Below are 20,442 nucleotides of genomic sequence, written 5' to 3'. Positions count from 1 at the left end.
AATGTAATGCCGGGTTGGTTTGGTTCGGTTTGACTTTTTTTAGCTAAAACCAAAGCAAACCAATTATGGTCGGGTCACTACCAAAAAAGCGTCTTTTAGCCACGGTGTTTTAGCCACGGTTCCAAAAACCGTGGCAAAACTAACCAAAAAATGATAAATTTTCTACGGTGTTAGAACCGATGGCAAAATTTCATGGGCAAATAAGGCGGGTACTAAATTTCACTCCCACCCTTTATTTTCATTTCCCCCCATTTATTTTTCTTTTGGTGTTTATTAGTTTTCTCTTTCAACAAAAGCTCTTTCCACCCAAAAACTTCACCCAAAATTCGTACTCCACCAAAATCATTCGATTGCTTCATGAAAATTCAACTGATTCACCGTGCATAGCTTCGAATAGTAGCGGAAAATTGTAGAATCGCTTCTTCCAGGTAACAAATGTTTGAAAGTGGTAAATTTTTTTGTTCAATCTTCAATGGGTTCCTTTTAGGGTTTCTTTTTGTGCAAAATCTGAAAGTTTTTAGGGAAAGGAACAATTTTGGAAAGAAATTCCCTATGCATGAAAGAAATTTGGCTTTGGTCGCTTGTGTTCGTGAGTTTTACTTTGAGGTACTTTTGTGTGTGGAATTGCTTTTGTGATTTTTGATTAATAAAACTACCACTACTGGGAGCGAAGCATCTATATGTAACACCAACTATGGATTAAGTGTAACTATGTTTTCATAACTCAATTTCAATGGATTTAAACTATAGGCAAGTGTAGCCTATGTTGAAACTGTTTGAGAAGTGAGTTGAGAAAGTGTGACTTTATTATGGTATTAGATAATTAGAAGAAGCTATTCGACTATTCGATCACAGATTTATATTAGCTACTGAGTCTTTGCTGAACTTTGAGTAAGTGCTATGCGATGCTTGTACCGTTTGGTTTCTGGAAGATGAAATATTTTGAAATTTGTACCGTTTGGTTTATGGAAGATGAAATATTTATACTTTTGGAAATCAAAATTCAAGATTTCATTAGAAAGTTTTGATCTTTTTTGAGAATCAAGATTTTCCAGCAATTTACCTCGTGTATTTTTATTTAGCTGGCAAACTGATAAACATAAAATAAGGATAAACATAAAATAAGGATATACAGATTAAAATTGAGCTATTGATGTTAGTTGTTCACTTAAACTCAATTATTTTGTATTGTATAGAAGAAGGCAAACATTACCATGAATGAATTGTTTTTCCTTCTCTCTTTTTGTTCTTTTTTTGGTTGTTGAGGGATGCAGATTAGTGATTTCTAGATTTTAATTTGTGTTAATAGAAATAGGTGTTGTAAAGTTTGATGAAGTTTTTTTCTTTTCCTTGTTGTGCGGGTAAGAGGTGCTTATAAAGGCTCATCAGGGGTGAGTCACTGTTAAAAAGCTAGCTTTTCTTCTTTGGTTAAAACATCTGGTGAGTCTTCTCAAGTGCTAGTAGCTTCCTTTGCTGGTCACTCCCTAGTTAGTACTGATATTGGTTTAATACAGTGATAGTCACACCCATTTATGCTCTGTATTTGCGCAAGGATTTGACTCATTTAGTTTGAAATTTCTCTAAGCTCATCAAGTTGCATACTAAGGAAACTAGTTTTAATTGGTGAAATTATCTTCACACAAAATTGTGTCATGGAAATAGAACTAGGACCTGTTAATCTACTTGGCTTGTTTCAGTTTATTCTAGTTGTCCTTGTAGTGTTGTCTTCTCCCTCTTTTCAATAGATTTAAGTAACTTAAAGTTTTGTATCCTTTAAAGTAACCTCTGCATGAAAACTATCATATTCTAGGAGACCATGAAAAGAAAACGCAAGAATTCAGCTCAAGCATTGTTGGAAAGTCTAAGAGGACAGCAAGCTGATAATAATAGCCCAACTTCTCAAAATCTGCAGCAACAAATTAGTGGTGATCAACTTGATGCCCAACATGAGAATGAGAACATAGAAACCCCTACACTCAGTGATGACAACTTAAATTCTTCTTCAAGCTCTAATGAAGCTAACTCATAGCAGAAAGAGAAAGAGGAGCCCTTACTTGTCAATATCAGAGGTTAGAGATAAACTTAATGCAATTGTTGAATTGAAATAATGGAGTTTGATTGGTTGTTTAAAACTGTTATATCTTGGAAGTTTTTCTGTTTGCTTGTTCTTGTTTAGGTATGGAATGTGTGTTTGTCTGTGAAATGAAGACTCTAACTCTTCATCTTATGTTGTTGTTAACAAAAGAATTGAATTCCACTTTCCTGGAAACATAAGAATGCAATTCCGCTTTCTCATTAATGTTGATGAGAAATTGCTTGTTAAATGATAGATATTTCGACTGGAGAAATTACAACTCAAAAGATGCAAGCAGATCGAGTTTGGAACTTGGAAAAAAATAAAAAAATTATGGTGGAACTCAACGGGGATGGACAAGGAAGTGATAATGGTTCAAACTTGCTTGTTAGATTTCTTGGCAAACTTTCTCAAAAGTCAATAATTTGTCCAATATCAGTTGAGAGATGGGATAGAATGCCAGACGCGAAAAATCGCCTACAGTGGCAGCTTATTGAGGTAACTATCTTAATTTTTTTAGGTTCAATTAGTATATCTTTTTTCATTAAATATTGGTTCATGAATGTAAATTCATTTGAAGGAGAATTTTGAGTTTGATTATGCTGTTGGAATTAAATGGGTGATGCATACTTTACGCGATAGATGGAGGGCCTATAAATATACATTAAGAAATAAAACCTTCTACCCTAACAAAAGTAAGGAAGAGATACTTGCTAATCCTCCGGAATACGTGGATTCTATTGAGTGGGCTGCTTTTGTGCATCACTATCAAGAAGAGAAGATGAAGGTAATTGTTCTTTCATAAAAGTCTAGTTATCTCACTTAATTCATGTCCAATAAAATCAATATATATATAATTAATTAAATTGATCTTTGAGAATCGCAGAAACAAAGTGAACAAAATACAAGAAATCGAAGTAAACTTAAAGTCCCGCATGCCGGTGGTAGCAAAAGCAATGCAAGGAGAGGTCGTCAAATGGTAAGTTTATTTACCTTGAATTTTGTTTTGAAAATCACTTTATTATACCAAATAAAATGTGTTGCATGCTACTTTGTTTTTTAATCTATACTTGATTAATGATAGGAGAAAAAACATGGAAGGCCTGTGTGCCGAAGTGAGGTTATTTTGTCAACTTTACTGAAAAAGAATGGCAACTATGTGAATGAAGAAGGGAAGATTATAGCTGTAAGTTCCAAACACTTATCCATTTTCAAATTTCAGTTATAATGTTGTTTTCTGGTGATAATTTTCTCAAAAATGGACTTTATTTGTTTCCCTTTATTATGTGTATCTGATGAGAACAATGAGTTTGTGAACCTTCTAGTGCTCAACTATAAGTCCTTAATGGTGTAAAAAATGCATCAACTCTGGTTTCCCTCCTGAACTCAATAGCTGACTAAGTAAGTGAGTGTGGAGTGCTGAACTTGAAAAATAGGAGGAGTAGGATTTTGGGTGCAACTACTATTTTATCTCACCAGTTATGCATTTTGACATGCTAAATGTATAGGGAGTGTGTGTTTGTCCTTTTTTTTTTGTTGTCCTTAAGGCATGAGCTGTGTTTTAGGCTCTAGAATGTTAAAATATGTTAAGTACCAGTCTGTCCTTGGGTTTTAGCCACACTCTTGCCATCTATCTGATAGGATTCAATACAAACTTAATACTTACTATTTCTATGAAAACATTCAGTGTATAGTTACAATATATATAGAAAACATTCAGTGTACAGTTACAATATAATATTATACGTGAAGCATTTTATTCCCTGAAGAGAATCATGCGCAAGCAGTTTTGATATTTTCATGTAAGTTCCATCTGTGTATGATGGATGATTCATTTTCCCCATATGCATTCATGCCTCTGCTCTGTTTGTCAAAGACATATTCCATTGCCAAGTGCGTATCATTAATCAACCATCCACCTTAATTATCAGATACACAAAACACATGCATGCACAAAGTTGCAGTGCAAATCATCAATCAACCATCCACCTTTTAAACCATCCAATTGATCCATACATCTTTCTCTTCCCAGCTATCTTCTCAGTCCTCCCAACACCCCCCCCCCCCCCCCCCCCCAAAAAAAAAAAAAAAAAACCAAAACAATAAAAGTTACCTCATTTCTTTCCCAATTTTTGATTTTCTGGTTTGATTTCTGGGGGCCAGTTTGAGCATTGCATCATTCTCAGCTTCTTGTTGAATTTCAAGGGAAAAATTGAAGGATTTTTCATTGTTGTTCCCAATTCAAGGGAAAAATTGAAGGATTTCTCAGCTTCTTATATCAACAAATTAAAAGCAAGCCTGGATGATATCGGGATTCAAGGAAAGTTGGGATTTTGATTCTGAGCAATATCTTATGTTTATGTTGATATTTTTTGATGGGGAATACATGTTCGGGACCCACTTTGAACAAAAATTCAGCAGATTCATCAAAGACAGATGGAAAAGGCTCTGATTCTAATAACTCTAATGTCCAGAACACCCCACACTTCTATCCTGTTTCACCTTTGATGCCCAGCCTCGTACTCTAGCTGGACATGCATATGCTAGTCATTCATGGAAAACTGAGTAGAGCTGGTAGTAATTTCGGACGTCTTCAATTTGAGCTTGAAGATGTCACATTCAACCCACATCCCCAATCTGCAAATATGATTATAAAGACATAAATATTAAATAAGGTCTTGTAGTAATCAATTATGATGTCGTTATCTTTTTTAGTGTGTCTTTTGCCGCTTGTACATGTCTTTAGGCCATTCTCCTAACATGTTGATCTATTTGTTAACCATTACCAAAATGATTAATTGCTTTGCTTTCTCCTAGTTTGTAGTTGGACTTCTAGTTTAGTTATAATGCTTTCTTTTCCCCTGGGATGTTAGCAGCATTGGTATGAAATATCTCATTTATTTTCTTTTACTTGTAGGATAAAATATCGGAGCATCTATCTCAAGATCAAGAACATGCTGCCACTTTAGGTGTTCCGTTGAAGATATTGGCTCATCCTAATGATGCTATTGGAAAAGTATATGGAGCTGAACATTCTGGTCGTGTGCGTGGTTTGGGTGGTAATATTTGCCCCTCGACTGCTTTTGGAATGCCTAAACATTCAATTAGTCATGCGAATCTTGGTGGTTCTAGTAATATGTCTCATCTACGTGTTGAAGACCTAGAGAAGCATGTAGGAACCTTGAAAGAGAAGCTCATTGGATATGAACAGACCAAAGAAAAACTTGAGGATACCAAGGAACAACTTGTGGAGACCAAGGAACGGCTTGCGCAAAATGAGAATCACTTGGCAACTCTTCATAGGTTTTTACAAGCTAAATTTGGTAGTGAGTTGCCTAGTTTCAACTTAGATTCTTCTTAGCCTTTTGTGCATAGTATGTTTTTGAACCACTAAATATGTAGTGTACATAACTTTTTGTATTTCCATTACACTAGTAATTGTGGTGGCTTTTTTGTCTATTCAACGCTTGAAACTTATGTTTAATTTGAGATATATGATAAGTAGAACATTGAAACTTTGATCTTGTGTATTATGCCCAATGTATTAGTGAATGCTTATCATTATGTATTGATACCAGGAAAATGTAGGGAAATAATTCTATTTTAAAAAAAAAAAAAACTGAGCACATTTGAACCGTGGCTAAAAAGTATAACTGAATTTGTATACTACTTACATTATCCCTTAAATTAGCCACGGTTCTCGTGTGGGTAATTAAAAATTCCAAATATATTTTCATTTTTCTGCTGCAAAATTTAGCCATGGTTGGACCGTGGCTAAAGATAAAATAAACCGTGGCCAAATAAAGGTTACCACGGACGCAAAAACCGTGGCTAATGCGCGAGCGACGCCCCTGATGGGCACGCTTGTAACCGTGGCTAACTTACTGTGGCGAGATACTGGTAGCCACGGTTTAGGTGCCCTTTAGCCACGATTTTTCGCGTGGCTAAATGCCGCGTTTTTTGTAGTGGGTTTTATTTTCCAACACCAAACTAAGTCAAATCAAACCACTAGTCGGGGGTTTTTTTTTTATCGGTATGGTGCGATTTGTCGGTTTACTTTGTACGCGCCTAGTTTTTACATCTTGTGGGATTTTTATATTTATAAGAAAAAATACAGCTTAAGAAATTCAAATTGCATGTCCAAATAAAACTTTAATTTCAAATGATCATGATTTCAGATCATGTGCAAACAACTCCTAAGATAACACTTATTCTAGAACATTTTGTTTTCCTAAGGTGTGTTTATTTTGGGACGGAGGGAGTAAATAAGAAAATGATAAATCAATGAAAATGTAACAAGATAAAGAACACTAATTAATAAGAAAGATTCATATAGATTATATCAACTGATCATGCAACTGAAAACATAAATAATTAAATACTTATCAGATATTTAATATCCGAATGTAGTACATTTTACTTAATTTCATCCTTGACGTCGTTCCTTGCATGTGATGTTCCCTCTTTCTCCGTTGACTCCGCCAGCAGCGGCGGTAACGTAACACCACTAGCAGTCCGGCCGAGGCCAGATTTTGGCGGCGGCGGAACAACCTTATTTTGATCGCCGCCGTCAGTACTGTCGGCCTCGGCCAACGCTAGCGGATCAACTAACGAAATGTTGTCCGGAAGGACAAAATTAAAACTCTGAGATGGTCTCCTTTGGTGGCGATTTGCTCTCTCAGAAGACATATTCTTTTTTTTGGGTTTGAGGAGAATGAATGAAAGTGTGAAGAATTTAAGCAAAGAAATGTATTAAATGGAGTTGAGAAGTTGGTGTAGTGTAGATATGTAGCAAAGTGGTTGTTGACTATGTATATATATAGGCATGTTAGAAGATGCAAAGATTATCCATTTACATTGGGATTCTTTTCTTCATTTATTACATTAATGATTCTTTTTTTTTTTTACGGTATCATTTTTCTAACTTTGACTTTAATCAAATATATTGTTTAGAGGCTTAATTCTTTTTAGGTGAAATTTATCGTGAATAGTTAATTATAACAAGATCTTAAATTGAGAGTCTATCGGAAACAACATCTCTACCTCCCAAAGCAGGAGTAAAGTCTGCATACACTCTGCCCTCCCCAGACCCTACTTGTAAAATTAGACTGGGTATATTGTTGTTTTACTTAATTATAGTAAGAAAAGATTAATTAGATAGGAGCTTTGAAGAGATTAAAACCATATATATCTAGTTGTATAAGCTGAAATTATTGCAATTAGATTGCTACTCGATTTCGATGGATTGTGTAAATTTGATCCCGTGTTTTTTAAAAGTTCTTTAATAGGATAGATTCTGGATAGTTATAGCAAATGAGATACAGGAAAAGAGGATCTTTAATGAAATTAAAATCATATATCCAATTGCATGTACAGATAGAATTACAATCAGTAGACGACAACATCTTGAATCTCGATAAAATTGTGTAATCTGATCTCGTGTTTTCTTTTAAAGTTTTTGGGAAGGATCAACCGTGCATAGTTATAGCGAATAAGATATACAAAAAGAGAACGTTGATAGATAAAAATCATGTATCTTCTATAAGGTCAAAATTGAAGTGTCGGACTGTAAATCTCAGGGATTGTATAATTTTATCTAGTACTTTTCTTTTTAATTTTTTGAGCGACATTAGCCGTGAACAATTATAGCGAACAAAATGTGCGAAAATACGAGTTTTGATAAAATTAAAATCATATACTCCCTCCGTTCATTTTTACTTGTCCACTTTGGATTTTTCACGCTATTTAAGAAATAATAAATGGAGTACATAATTTATCAATATACCCATATTAATTGATGCATATTTTTATTGGATTTGAAAAATGATTTAAAGTTAGTAATTAATACTATGGGTAAAACAGGAAAAAAATATTGTCTTATCTTGATATGTGAAAAATGACAAGTGAAAATGAAGATCTATTTTAGGAATAGTGGACAAGTAAAAGTGAACGGAGGGAGTATCTAATTATATAAAATGAAATTGCATTATTAGACTATACATGCAAAGTCAATGTGTTACTATAAGTGTAAATTTCGTAATTATTGGACTGCTTTTTACTAAGTGTTCTAGGAACATTAAAAATCTTTTTTTTTCTCTTTTAAACTTTTGTGCCTATTTTTAACTACACATGCGAAACAGTGCGCTACTGACTTGAGTGACTTCCTTCTAGAACTAAAAGATATGGTTGTTTTGAATATTTTTCCTTTTTTGGTGTAAAAAGTTGCATGGTAGAATAAATGTCATACTACTTATTATCACGTAACTAAAAAGGGCAAATTTGAAAGGAGTAATTCACTAATTTAGCTAATATGTTGAGATAATGTACTTTTAAGGAAATACCAAAAGTAAAATACTCATTTTTCAAGTTGTGGACAAAGACAGGAGAAACAAGCATCTTTTAATATACACAGCAAGCTTGTATAATCATGCTTACCGTAATTACAACTTACAACAAAATTATATTTCAACAAAAATGCTTTCACTCGACAAAAAACAATTCCATAGAGAAAAAAAGGGGGAAAGGAGTAGTAAAAGCCTTGTGAGAAAGAATGAAGAAATTAATTGTTGACAAGGACTTATGTTTCTTTGGTGAAGCAATTTCACAAATATTTAATTTTTATGTACTGGCAGTACAAAAGTATTATACACCTTTAAGTTATTTTAAATGTTTTATTAAAGAAGTAATCACTCATTTATCGAAATTACTAACTTGAAATGTAAGACAACTAATATTTAACATGTTAAGCTGCACCGATTGCGTAAAACCCCATTTGCATTGTCAGTAGTTATACCATAAATCCTTTCACAAACAAGGACGGATACACATTTTATTATACGAGTTCGATACAAAACAATAGTTTTAGCATCAGATACTGTATATATATTGAAAAATCTAAAATATACATATAATAAGCTGCAAACCTAGTAGCCATGGGCAGATCTTGAGCGCAAGGGGTTTCTTTGAATCCCCTTCATTAAAAGATTTATTGTTTATAAGGTTAAAATTATTTTTTATGTAAAAATAGTAGATGTCGAATCCCCTGACTTCTTCTTCTATTTATTATTTTATATTTATAACCCCTTAATAAAAATTCCGACTCCCTAACTTCCGTAGCATAAATGGGTTAGGGGTTCGGTAGCAAGCAAGGTGTCGCATAACCAATAAATTCCAATTCCAAGATCATATCATGTGAGAAAAAAGTTAATTTAGGAATCTTGAATCTTGCAGGCCAATCAAATTCATTGTATCCACGAAAATGGGACAGTAACATTAATGGAAGTAAGTCAACATCGTGAACAATAATTGCATGATTTTGTTTAATAATCCCTCTTATCTGTTTTTATCGTCTTCGTAAATGCTGCTGAAACTAAAGAAATTGTTTTTGGTTGTTGTAATTTATTATAAATTGACAGAGATTGATCTGAATTTTAACCACTATAAGATATAAAATTGTTAATTTAATGCATCCTGCAGGATTCCTTTTTCTTGGTTTAAAATTGTTATGTACTGTATTTTCTTGGTTTTGTTCAAATTGTGTTTTTCATAAGGTACATTGAATAACTCTAGCTTTACTTTTTCTTTGAATTACTTCCTCCATCAAATTATTTGTCGTGATTTCTAAAAACAGTTGTCTCAAATTTTTTATCGCTTTAGAAGTTCAAGGCACAATTAATTACCTTTTTCGCATTTCACCCTTAGTAGTTACTCCCTTAGTTTCATAACAAGTGTTGTTTTTAGTTTAGGCACACCCCTTAAGAAAATTATGCGCTCCTACTGGAAAATAAAAAATATTTTACTAAGTTAACCTTAATCAAATGGCTTGAGAAAGAAGTATAGCTCTTTAATGGTTCTTGGTTATGTAAAACTCGATTTATTTAAATAAAGGTTAATTGAAAGAAAAAAATTAATGCCTGCTTGAATTATGAAACACTACTTATTTTGAACAAAATTAAAAGATAAAAACACGACTTGTTATGAAACGGAGGGAGTATTGTGCTTGAACACTACAAACACCTCAATTATGAGGTGATGTTATGGTTGTTCAAATACTAATTGAGGGTAAAATAGTTAACACCCCCTCCTAATTAATGTTTCTTAAAGGGCGTGTCAAAGAGAATCGTGACAGATAATTTGCGACGGGGGAAAATTGGTTAATAAGGTGCTTGTATTTGGACATAGAATTTGACAAAAGAAAATTAAAAAAAAATCAAGGGATAATTACCATGTGAGACAAGTACATGAATGCTAGGAGTGAAGACTTACTTGCCACTAAAACAAATTAGCAGAAAATTATATTATTTGGAGATAGGGGGACGAATTCGGATCAATCGGATTTCAACGTGAATATTGTCCATCAAATGAGGAGTCAACGTTAATTTTAACATATAAAATTGTAAATTGTGCAAATTACTAAAACTTCAACGGTTGTGATTGATATATTAATTTAAGGATTGTATGAGCGTTGTTCAAGTCAATCTATTCAAAAGATTTGAGTGGCTTAAATTACATTAGCTCAAGTCAATTATATAACAATAGAATTAGCATGTGAAATAAGTATATGCTTCTTATAGGAGTAGATACTAAAGTAATTTAGGATAAAATTACATTATTTGAAAGTAAGTGTTGTTAATGTGACATATAAAATAGTAACTCGTCTAATTTATCAAAACTTTAAAAAATGTGAGATAAATAGATTTAAGGTTTAGCCGAGAATTACTCAAGTTGACGGATTCAAAAAATTCGAGTGAAAACTTGTATTTACGTTACTAAACTGACGAGGCAATGTTCATAGGTTTTTTTGCTCGTACTCTGTCAAATTATAGTAAAAATTCAGATATCGTCCCACAGAGATTGAAACCACCTATATATGCTACAAATTTGTATTATCTTTGTTACTATTTGAGATAATCAAATTGAAGAGCGGAGAGTTGTTTAAAAGTCTAAAAATTAAAATAACAAAGTGAGAAATAATTTTTTCTAATAAAAGATAGATGTTGGATACTTTGAATTGACAAGATAAAATAATTATGATAAAATCAAAAGTTTATCATTCATTTCTCTGTTTAATGATATAATCGCTTAATTCTAATACAACAAAATCATATAAAAATAATCAATTAATAACACCTTTTTCGATAAGTGCAGTTAATCGATTGACAGTAAAACAAAGACCTTGTTTAAAATGATTGCTTATTTCTAATTCAACCATTCCACATAACGACAATATAGTAATAGCGCCACTCTCGCTTATACTATCAATATATTGTCAATTAGAGACATTAAACAATAATTGACTAATAACACCTCTTTCGATTAGTGTAGTTAATCAATTAAAGTAATGACTTCAAATAAGAATTATCTTAGTTGAGTGCACCAAGTGAACAAAAACCTCCTTCGATTAGTCTTCGCGAAATCAATAAACTTATTTGATTCAATCCCTCCGTGAGAATATGACTGAAAGAAATAAGATAAATATCTCTCAAATCGATAAACTATTTGAGTCAATCCCTCAGTGAAAATAGGACTGAAAGAAATAAGATAAAGATTATATAAATCAACAAACTTGTTAAATCATTCTCTTCTCCCGAATAAGAAATAAAATAACAAGATAAAGATTTTGATAAATAGATTTCGTTATACCCACTAATAGATATAATTAATATCAAATACTTGGTGTATAAAGATGATAAAGAGAAAATTCCAATATAAGAAGATAATAAAATTAAGATGTTCATAATAATAAATTTATCAAGGTTCATTTAGTATCTCAGCTAATAAAAATTTCTCGGCTTTACAGTTTTCTTAATTTGAAATTTCTTTTTTTAAGGATTTTTATTGGTTAAAGTTATTGTTTTTTAATTATTCAAGTGTAAAAAAAAAATCCGAGTTAATTGAAAGCTGCAAAATTGCGATTAGCGAGTATTTATTGGTTTAAGTGCACATTTATAGTCTCATGTATATGCGTTTGCCTTATTTTTGCATTTAAAAAAAAAATATTTTGTGATATATTTAGGGCTTGTTTGACCATGAAAATTGTGAGTGTTTGAAAAATATAATTTTTGTTTTCAAAATAACTGGAAAACTTGAAAAATACACTTTGAGTAAGTTTAAGTGTCTATCTGGTCACCTTGTAAGTTTATATGCCTATCTTACAAAACATATCAAGTTTAAGGGTCCATCTGGGTATTAAGCCACAAAAGATGTCTCAATTTATAGCTATAACAATGCCCCTTTGATTGCTTTTTTCGCCCAAAGTAAGTGAGATTACTTTGGGCAAAGTGACTTCTTTTCTTCATTTCTCAATGTCATATTGGCAAGACGACATGTTCAATATTGGCAAAAGTAGCTTCTTCTTCTTTTTAATATTTTTTTAGCTTCTTCTTTTCTCCTTTTTGATGTGTTCTTTTTCCTGCAAGATTTGTTAGAAAATGCGAGAATTGGATATAATTATCTATGCTTTAATTTAAAATCTTATTTTTATATAGTAAAATTACATGAATAATTTATATCCACCATAAACCAAATTAATCAATAAGATATATTTGCCAAAAATATGTATAAAGAGACACAAACAAATGGTTGGAGACGTTTTAGTCTACTGCACAATGAATTATACAAACTCAATGTATGATATGACTAAACAAATGTGATGAATACGTTGGATTTGTCGAGTTGCGTATGATATGACTAAACGAATAGCTTATTTTAAAATCGTCAAAAAAGGAGGAAAAAAAAAAAGAATTTATAACTTCCCACATCAAGAATCTCACAATATGCATAAGTTTAAGCTCTTAGAAACTAGCGTAATTGGCATAAAAATTAGATGGAATTCCCAGTATTCGGGTCTATTATGAAATTTTAGTTTGAAAAGTAATAGGTAAACAACCACACTTTAATACAAAAATAAATTTTGGACAAAATACCCTATTTAATATACAGAAGAACTTATAAAGGTTTGAACCCCGTGAATCTTTCTTCGTTTTGAACTTATAATGATTTGAATCCAATGAATTGTTCTTTGATTTTGAAATTCCAACAAATTTTTAAAGGGAAACTTACACAAATAGCTACCTTTTAATAGCTTCTAACTAGTTATAGCTACAAGTTAAAGATTTACAATTCGTAGCTGGTTTTGACTGTATTTCAATTGTATCTCGCATTTTTGAAATACAGTGAAATATAGCGAAATACAGCAAAATACAGAGAAATACAAAACACGTTAGAGTAAATTTAAGCTCTATTTTTGGAACATATTTTTTTAAAAAAAATTCTAAAAGAAAAAATAGGCTATATTTTTGGAACATAATATTCTTTTCCTTTTTAAATAGTAAGTCAAATTAAATCAACCATATTTAACACAAATCACTGAAGAGTAAAATCAGGCCCTATTTATGGGACAGTGTTTTTAAAAAAAAAAAAAAAAAAAACTATGGGATCAATTTAAACCTTCCCATAAATCACGCATAACAGTTGTTCTTCCATAAAAACTTACGAATCTCTCTCAACTTTTATCACTGAAAATATACATTGAAATATAATGAAATATGGTTAATTGTCTAAGAAATATAAAGTTGTAGTATGCGTATATACAATGAAATATATCAGAAACTGTTTCATAAATTAGAAATACAAAATACAGAAATACATTGAAATACAAAAGTCGTGAAAACAAAGTGCAGTAAAAATCAGCTCTATATTTTGAACATTCACTATATTTACACTAAAAAAAGATAAATACATTGAAATATAGCGAAATAATATACTGAAATATACTGAAAATTAAATATATTGTTTGTTAATACACAGAAATACACTGAAATATACACTGAAATATGCTGAAACATTTTATTAAACACTTGGTGGGTATGAAGCTCCACAACTCTCATCAATGGTGTTTTCATGGGAAAGAAGCGAGTCGTCTCAGATTGCTACAAAAAGGACGTTATTCGGAGATAAAGACTTTCAATTGGACTAGTTAGAGGCGTGGGATGACTTGAGTGGATGTAAATTCTGATAGCTCATATCTACTATGTCCATCAACTGTTTTGAACTCAAATTTACCTCAAACTTTTCCCAACAATCTCTAGATCTTTCTATCTCTGATAGAAGTCCAGCAACTAGAACAACAAAAAGAGGAAGGCCTTGACACTTTTCTGCAATTATGTATCCAATTTCAATTAGTTCTTCCAAAGGACAACTTTCTTTTGGGAATGTTTTCAACTGGAGCAATTCCCAACATTCTTCTTTTGAGAGGAATCGAAAGAGATGAACGCCATCACGATTAACTTGTGAAGCCACGTCTTGGAGTCTACTTGTGAAGAGAATTCTACTTCCATAATCTCTGAGTGCGCCAACAGAGAGAGAAAGAGGGGTGAGGGAGAACATAAATTTGGTAGGTGAGAGAAAATCAATTTAAAAGACTAGGAGATGGAACGGAGAGAGAAAGAGGGGTGAGGGAGAAAATAGATTTGATAGGTGAGAAAAATATTTGAAAAAAAAAGATTGTGGGTAAGTGAGAGACAGGTACTTATTTTTAGGGAAATACACTGCAGTTACAAAAATAAGTTATAGATGGTAATTTGATAAATAATTAAGCTACCAAATACAATTTAAAAAAAAGATAGTTATTACTAATAAATAAGTCTTAGAGGTAATTATGGGCCATAAAAATTTCATTTTTAAAACCCGGTGAATCGTTCCTTGAGTCCGCTTGGCAATTCTTCGAATTTCAGCACACCATTTGTTGAAGACTTGAAGTGGTTCCGTGTTTCAATTAGGGATACTTTTTCGTGTAGAAAATGGCTAAATATTAATAGCTCTTAAAATAATGACTAATATTTGATAGCATATGTTAAAGTGACTATTTATCCACTTTATACTTAGTATGAGAGATACAAATGTCATCCATGTCCAAGACAATTTATTAGTTTTAATTTTGGGATGTTTACATTATATAAACATCCATCAAAATAATAGCCGAATAATGTGTGTGTTGAGAGAGACATATAATATACATAGACATATAATATACATATTTTACACATAACTAGTGTATAGATTTTGTATATTTAACTAGTGGTTAATTATCATTTTTTTTGCGCGGATTACCCTTCTTTTGGAGCGGTCTTTAAATTTCCCCCTCATATTTGTGGTCTTTTAAATTTTCTCCTCATATTTGTGGTCTTTAAAATTTTCTCCTCATATTTGTGGTCTTTAAGTTTTGCCCTTCACTTGAAAAGGTAGGCGAATACCTGAGGTTCTGGGTTCGAACCCCCGCTCAGGCATAAAATAAAAAAATAATTTCGTAAGGCAAGGCTGGGGGGCGTGTATGCCGGATCCTGCATACACTTTTTAAGGAAAAACTAAAGTTATGCCGGATCCGGCATAACTAAAAGTCTGCCCCATAAGGCAGAACTTTTTCTTAAGGCATAGTTTAGTTATGCCTTATGGAGCAGACTTTTAGTTAAGGCAGAACTTTTCCTTAAGGCATAGACTTTGCCTTATAAGGCAAACTTTTAGTTATGCCTTAAAGAAAAGTTTTGTCTTATGGGGCATACTTTAGTTATGTATTATGAGACACACTTTTAGTTAAGGCATAACTAAAAGTATGCTCCATAAGACGGAACTTTTCCTTAAGACATAACTAAAAGTTTGCCTTGAAAAGTAAAATAAAATAAAATATATGCCTCAAGACAAAGTCTGCCGGAGGGGGCAGAGCGAAATTCAAACTCTGTCTTGCGATTTTTTTTTTAAATTTTTGACTGAGCGGGGATTCAAACCCGGAATTCATGGATTTTAAGCAAAGGGCAAAACTTAAAGACCAGCAATTTAAGGGGAAAAATTTAAAGACCACCCCAAAAGAAGGACAATTCTGCGAATTGTCCGTTAATTATTTTTTGCAAGAGGCCAAATATTAGAGGTGTCAATGGGACGGTTTTGTCGGTTATTTTAAAAAAATTATAACATCCCAATTTTTTGATTATTTTATTTTATATAATCAAAATTAGACTTTTCAGGACCGTCCCATCATCTCGGTTTTTCTTCATTATCGGTTCGGTTAATTTTCGGTTATTTTAGTTTTAAAGTGTTACCTAAGAATACACCACCATTTAAATGTAACGACACAGACCTCCACAAACCTATTTGTAGTACACCATCAAATAAAGCTTCTATTTATTTCTTATGAAATATTTAATGTAAAAGCTATTAAAAAACTATGCAAAGTAATTAAACTGAAATGTGTTATATCAAGTAGCAAGACAACAATGATGGCATCATCGCGACGTGAATCCTCACTGATTGACCAAGGAGAAGAATAACTTGCCAAAGACAACAATGTTGAATTGAGCCAAAACAAACATTAGCTTGTAGGCCACAGAAACCACAACTTGAATTACATGAATCCAATTTTCATTTCATATGATACATATACATCAAACAACATAGTAGAGGAGACCAAGATGGAGGTAAACTTCTGTTAGTGCTAACTATAGTAAAAAATGCCTACTTAAATCATCTAAATCTATGACCATATGACTATGTATATGAGGTATCCTTTTGAAGCTAAATCCAATCAACTAAAGGCCCAAAATTTAGTGGCCAAAATTCTTTTTTTATATTTGAAACAGTACTTATAAAATATATTTTATATATTCAATTTAACATATTTTTAATATATAAAATATATTTCATACATGTAAGGCTATTCGGTTCGGTTCGGGAATTTTCGATTTGTTGAATAAATTAAAAAGACCACCCTAATTGTTCGGGACGGTTCTAAGCTTAAATAAAAATTCACGGTTTTATTGAAAAAATACTATAAATCGGTTCGGTATGGTTAGGTTCGGGCGGTTTTCATATTTTTTTGACACCCCTACCAAATATGTTAAATTTCAAAACATTTTGTACAATACAATCCAATGTATGCCCAGTAGTATGGTTGGTATAATGGAAAATAGGAATATTCGGTGATTCAAGAAGTGACTGTTCATTATTCCAAAATTCTGAATAATGAAAATTGACTAAACAAATGTTCCACTTTATAACTAAGTATAATGATAATGTATTATCCAGTTAGTTAATTTAAACCAAATCAAAATACAATTCTCCCCTCAAATATGAATCAAATATGAATACTAGATTGGAGTTTTACAAAGCCCCTTATCGGATTTGAACCGATGACTTACCCCTTACCATGGCCTTAATCTACCACTGAGTTAAAAGGGACTTTTTTATTTCATTCCGGAATTATTAACTATGTGGATAAAATATCTATATGTACATATATTATAAACATAAGTATATATGCATAAGTACATGCAGTAGATACATAGTGTCTAGTGGCTCATTGTTGAATAAAAAAATGGATTTACCTAGCAAGTGTAGGAGAAAATGCAATGAATTGTTTCAAGACCGACTCGAATTGCTTTTTTTCTTTTCCCACCAGAACAAAATTCACTTGATTGATACATGTACATACCACGAAGTCACTCGAGCGAAGCGATAGGTTGTGGGCAATGTAAACAAAAGTGTCTTACCCTCTTGACCTTTGGTTAGAAAGGGGTTTACCTTTTGGATTCCTATGTTAAAGGGGCCCTTTTACGTAGAGAACTTAAACCTAAGCAGTTGAGACTTCCTCCAGATGAAGTCCATCTTGGCCCTGGGGCCGTGGACTTCTTGGAATGGTCAATTCTGCGAAGGTGTGTACATACCTGGTTAGAGTATCTCGCCTGGTATGCTCAGCAATCAGTTCACCCTCTATTGAATCTTGGTTTGATGGTCCAGACCTCTTGGAAGATTAAGGATGAAGATCCTCATCTCTGAGTCCTTTGTGGAAAAACCATTCATATAAATATAATGCTCATACTACAGTTAGGAAATCATAAGCTCCTCTAGGGACTTCACAATTTCATTTAGGCGATAACGGAATGAATGCAGTTATTTCAGAGCGTATATTTAGATTCTCAAAAGCAGACGCTGCGCTCCTGGTCCTAAAGAACCAGACACTCCCTCTTGGAGGGGTACAACTTCACATTAGGGAGAGGAAGGATTATGCTACTGCTAGCATGAAATGCTCTAGGCTTTCTAGGGCTCTCAATCCCTTCTACCATGCCAATAATTCCCCTTAGCATAACTTTGAAACTAGTTGAGGATAACCCCTAGTCATTAGAGCAGGAGATATTGATATCGACTAGCTATCTATCTACGTAAGTTCATTAGAAAGAAAGGAGGAGAGGAAGTTCGGGATTATTAAAAGACCTGGACTGGCTTAGACTTATTATAGGGTTAATACGACCTATGATGGGCAAGCAAGCGAGCTAATTATGCATCGGAAAGCAAGCCTTCGACGGCCAAGCCCTATACCTCTACCACTGCCTTGAGCCCTTGATCAATTAGTGGGGCATTCTAAACCTACGTCAACAATCAATGGGGCACCTCTCCATCTTCTACATCTGCTGGTACTGTGCCTGAGCTAGTGTGACTGGATCCCTCAATCCCTCTTACAAAGCAGAAATTCCTTCTTTTTGTTACTTTCAAACGATTGTCAAATTCAAACATTATTTTCTTTTTGCCATAAATAAAGTCGAGCCCGCCATTCAAATTGATATCCCAGAGAAGGGACGAGCGCCTACATAACCTAGCCAGATCCATAACTACTGCAGCGTCAAGTTAACTACAACTTCAAGTTTGGTTATGGTAATGATGGAAATGGTTTTGGTATCAGACCAAAATGTAGTTCTCATGGCCCCTTTTGTTGCTCTCCATGGAGAGCAACAAAAGTGGATTCATCATCCCTCAAAAGAGTACATCTGAGGCGGGATCTCATCTAGCTTCTTTGACTAGCTTTTCTTACGCAACTATAAGTCAAGTGGAGATCCTCTATTTTCACGAATCCAGTTCTCGATTGTAAATGAAAAGAGTGGCCGGGCTCAAAGAGGAATCGCCCGAAAGCAATGGAATCCATTCTGCTCTGAGATGCCGAGAATCCACTTTTGGTTGGTGCTATAGTAAGAGCATTAGCTCTTCTCTTATCCCCGCTGTTGAAGGAAGACGCGGTCTTAAGAAGATCCACTGCTATTGAATCTGTTGTAGGCGAGACTAGTAGAAGTGAATACCCGGTTAGTTAAATGATTTTTGAGTTTGAGTGAACACCCTGAGAGAAATTCTTTTTAGGAGCTATTTTACGCCCTAGGTCCTATTTATTTCTTTCTCGATGCTTTTCGTAGCCAGTTTCGTAAATAAGGGAATGACCCATGGCATCAGTTGACTTAAACGAGTTGGGGAGCGAAACAACTTTCGGTAGCTACCGAGCGTAGAGTTCGCTTTTGGCAGCTCATGAACCGACCGAAGGAGGGGTTGACTCTGCTGCCGGGCTTTGAGGAATGGGAGCAGCTTTGGAATCAGCGTAAGTAGAAGTGGGTCACCCCATAGTTATAATATGGGAAAGTACGCGAGATTTAACCAATAGATTTCTCTTTTTCAACGAAGTCCTTCTTTCAGCAAAATCGAAGCTCCTTAGTGAAATCGATTTCAGTATGCCGGTTTAATTTGAAGAGAAAGAGGGCAGAAATCCTTACAATATCAGAACCAAGGAGAGAAGGTGGCGAAGGATCCAAATTCACTTTTTTTTATTTGATTCATACCCGCGTAAAGGCTTTTCCTGATGTTGGAAGAAGCCTAGAAGGCAGAACTCTGAACTAAGCCCAAAGGCTAGATCCCATCCCACTTCGAACTTTATGTTTCAAGTACGTTGGCATTTTATTTTCACCATAAAGAGGGAGGATGCAATTCAGCTCGAACAAAGTGAGAGGATAACTGAAAAGGAGGCTCGACCTACAGGGAGAGGGAAGCCCGGTAAAAAAAAAGGCTTACTTCTTTCTTGATAGTTGAACGGAATCAAGCCCAAGGGAAATAGCTGACATTGTTGAATTAGCTGACAGAAGAAGCAAAAGGTTCTGATTGTTGTTCACCTAATCCTCTAAGCCCTTATTCTTGAAAAATAGGCATATGGGTGATAAGGAACTTGAAAGAGGCATGGACAGAAGTATGCCCCTCCTTTTGATGGTGAATGTCGGAAATCCTCTTCCCGGATCACCTTTGATGGACATTCAAAAGGATCTGCTAGGCTGTCTTACATGTCCCAAAAAGCAAGCAAAGGGGCTCCTCTCCAACCAGTCAAGTGGCTTTCAGCTCCTCCCCCTTCTTTCATTCAGCGACTGGGTACGCACTTCGCCATGAAAGATCTTGGTGATCTTCATTTCTTTCTTAGGAATCGAATCCCTATTGGAGTCCTCCCACCCCATAGAAAGGGGTTAACCTCCTCGTTAGCCGGACTATGAATAGGAGAATCTTAGTTATGTTCAAGC

At 33.7% G+C, this 20,442-nt stretch overlaps 1 protein-coding gene across 3 annotated transcripts; it reads left to right on the top strand.

Moving 5' to 3' along the window:
- The first annotated feature begins 216 nt into the window (after positions 1-216).
- Positions 217-5,595, top strand: LOC132633719 (uncharacterized). Of its 3 annotated transcripts, XM_060350219.1 has the most exons (7): positions 217-428; positions 1,811-2,069; positions 2,331-2,572; positions 2,655-2,861; positions 2,961-3,053; positions 3,159-3,260; positions 4,992-5,595. In XM_060350219.1, exons 3-7 carry the CDS (start codon positions 2,363-2,365, stop codon positions 5,433-5,435), a joined length of 1,056 nt encoding a protein of 351 aa, XP_060206202.1. In that variant the 5' UTR covers positions 217-428; positions 1,811-2,069; positions 2,331-2,362; the 3' UTR covers positions 5,436-5,595. The 3 variants fall into 3 exon arrangements, with proteins under 3 accessions (XP_060206202.1, XP_060206203.1, XP_060206204.1); XM_060350220.1 differs by lacking the exon at positions 1,811-2,069; XM_060350221.1 differs by lacking the exon at positions 3,159-3,260.
- Positions 5,596-20,442: the final 14,847 nt, after the last annotated feature.

This window comes from Lycium barbarum, chromosome 3, assembly GCF_019175385.1.
Source record: "Lycium barbarum isolate Lr01 chromosome 3, ASM1917538v2, whole genome shotgun sequence".
NCBI lineage: Eukaryota > Viridiplantae > Streptophyta > Magnoliopsida > Solanales > Solanaceae > Lycium > Lycium barbarum.
This window is presented reverse-complemented; position numbering and strand designations above follow the sequence as displayed.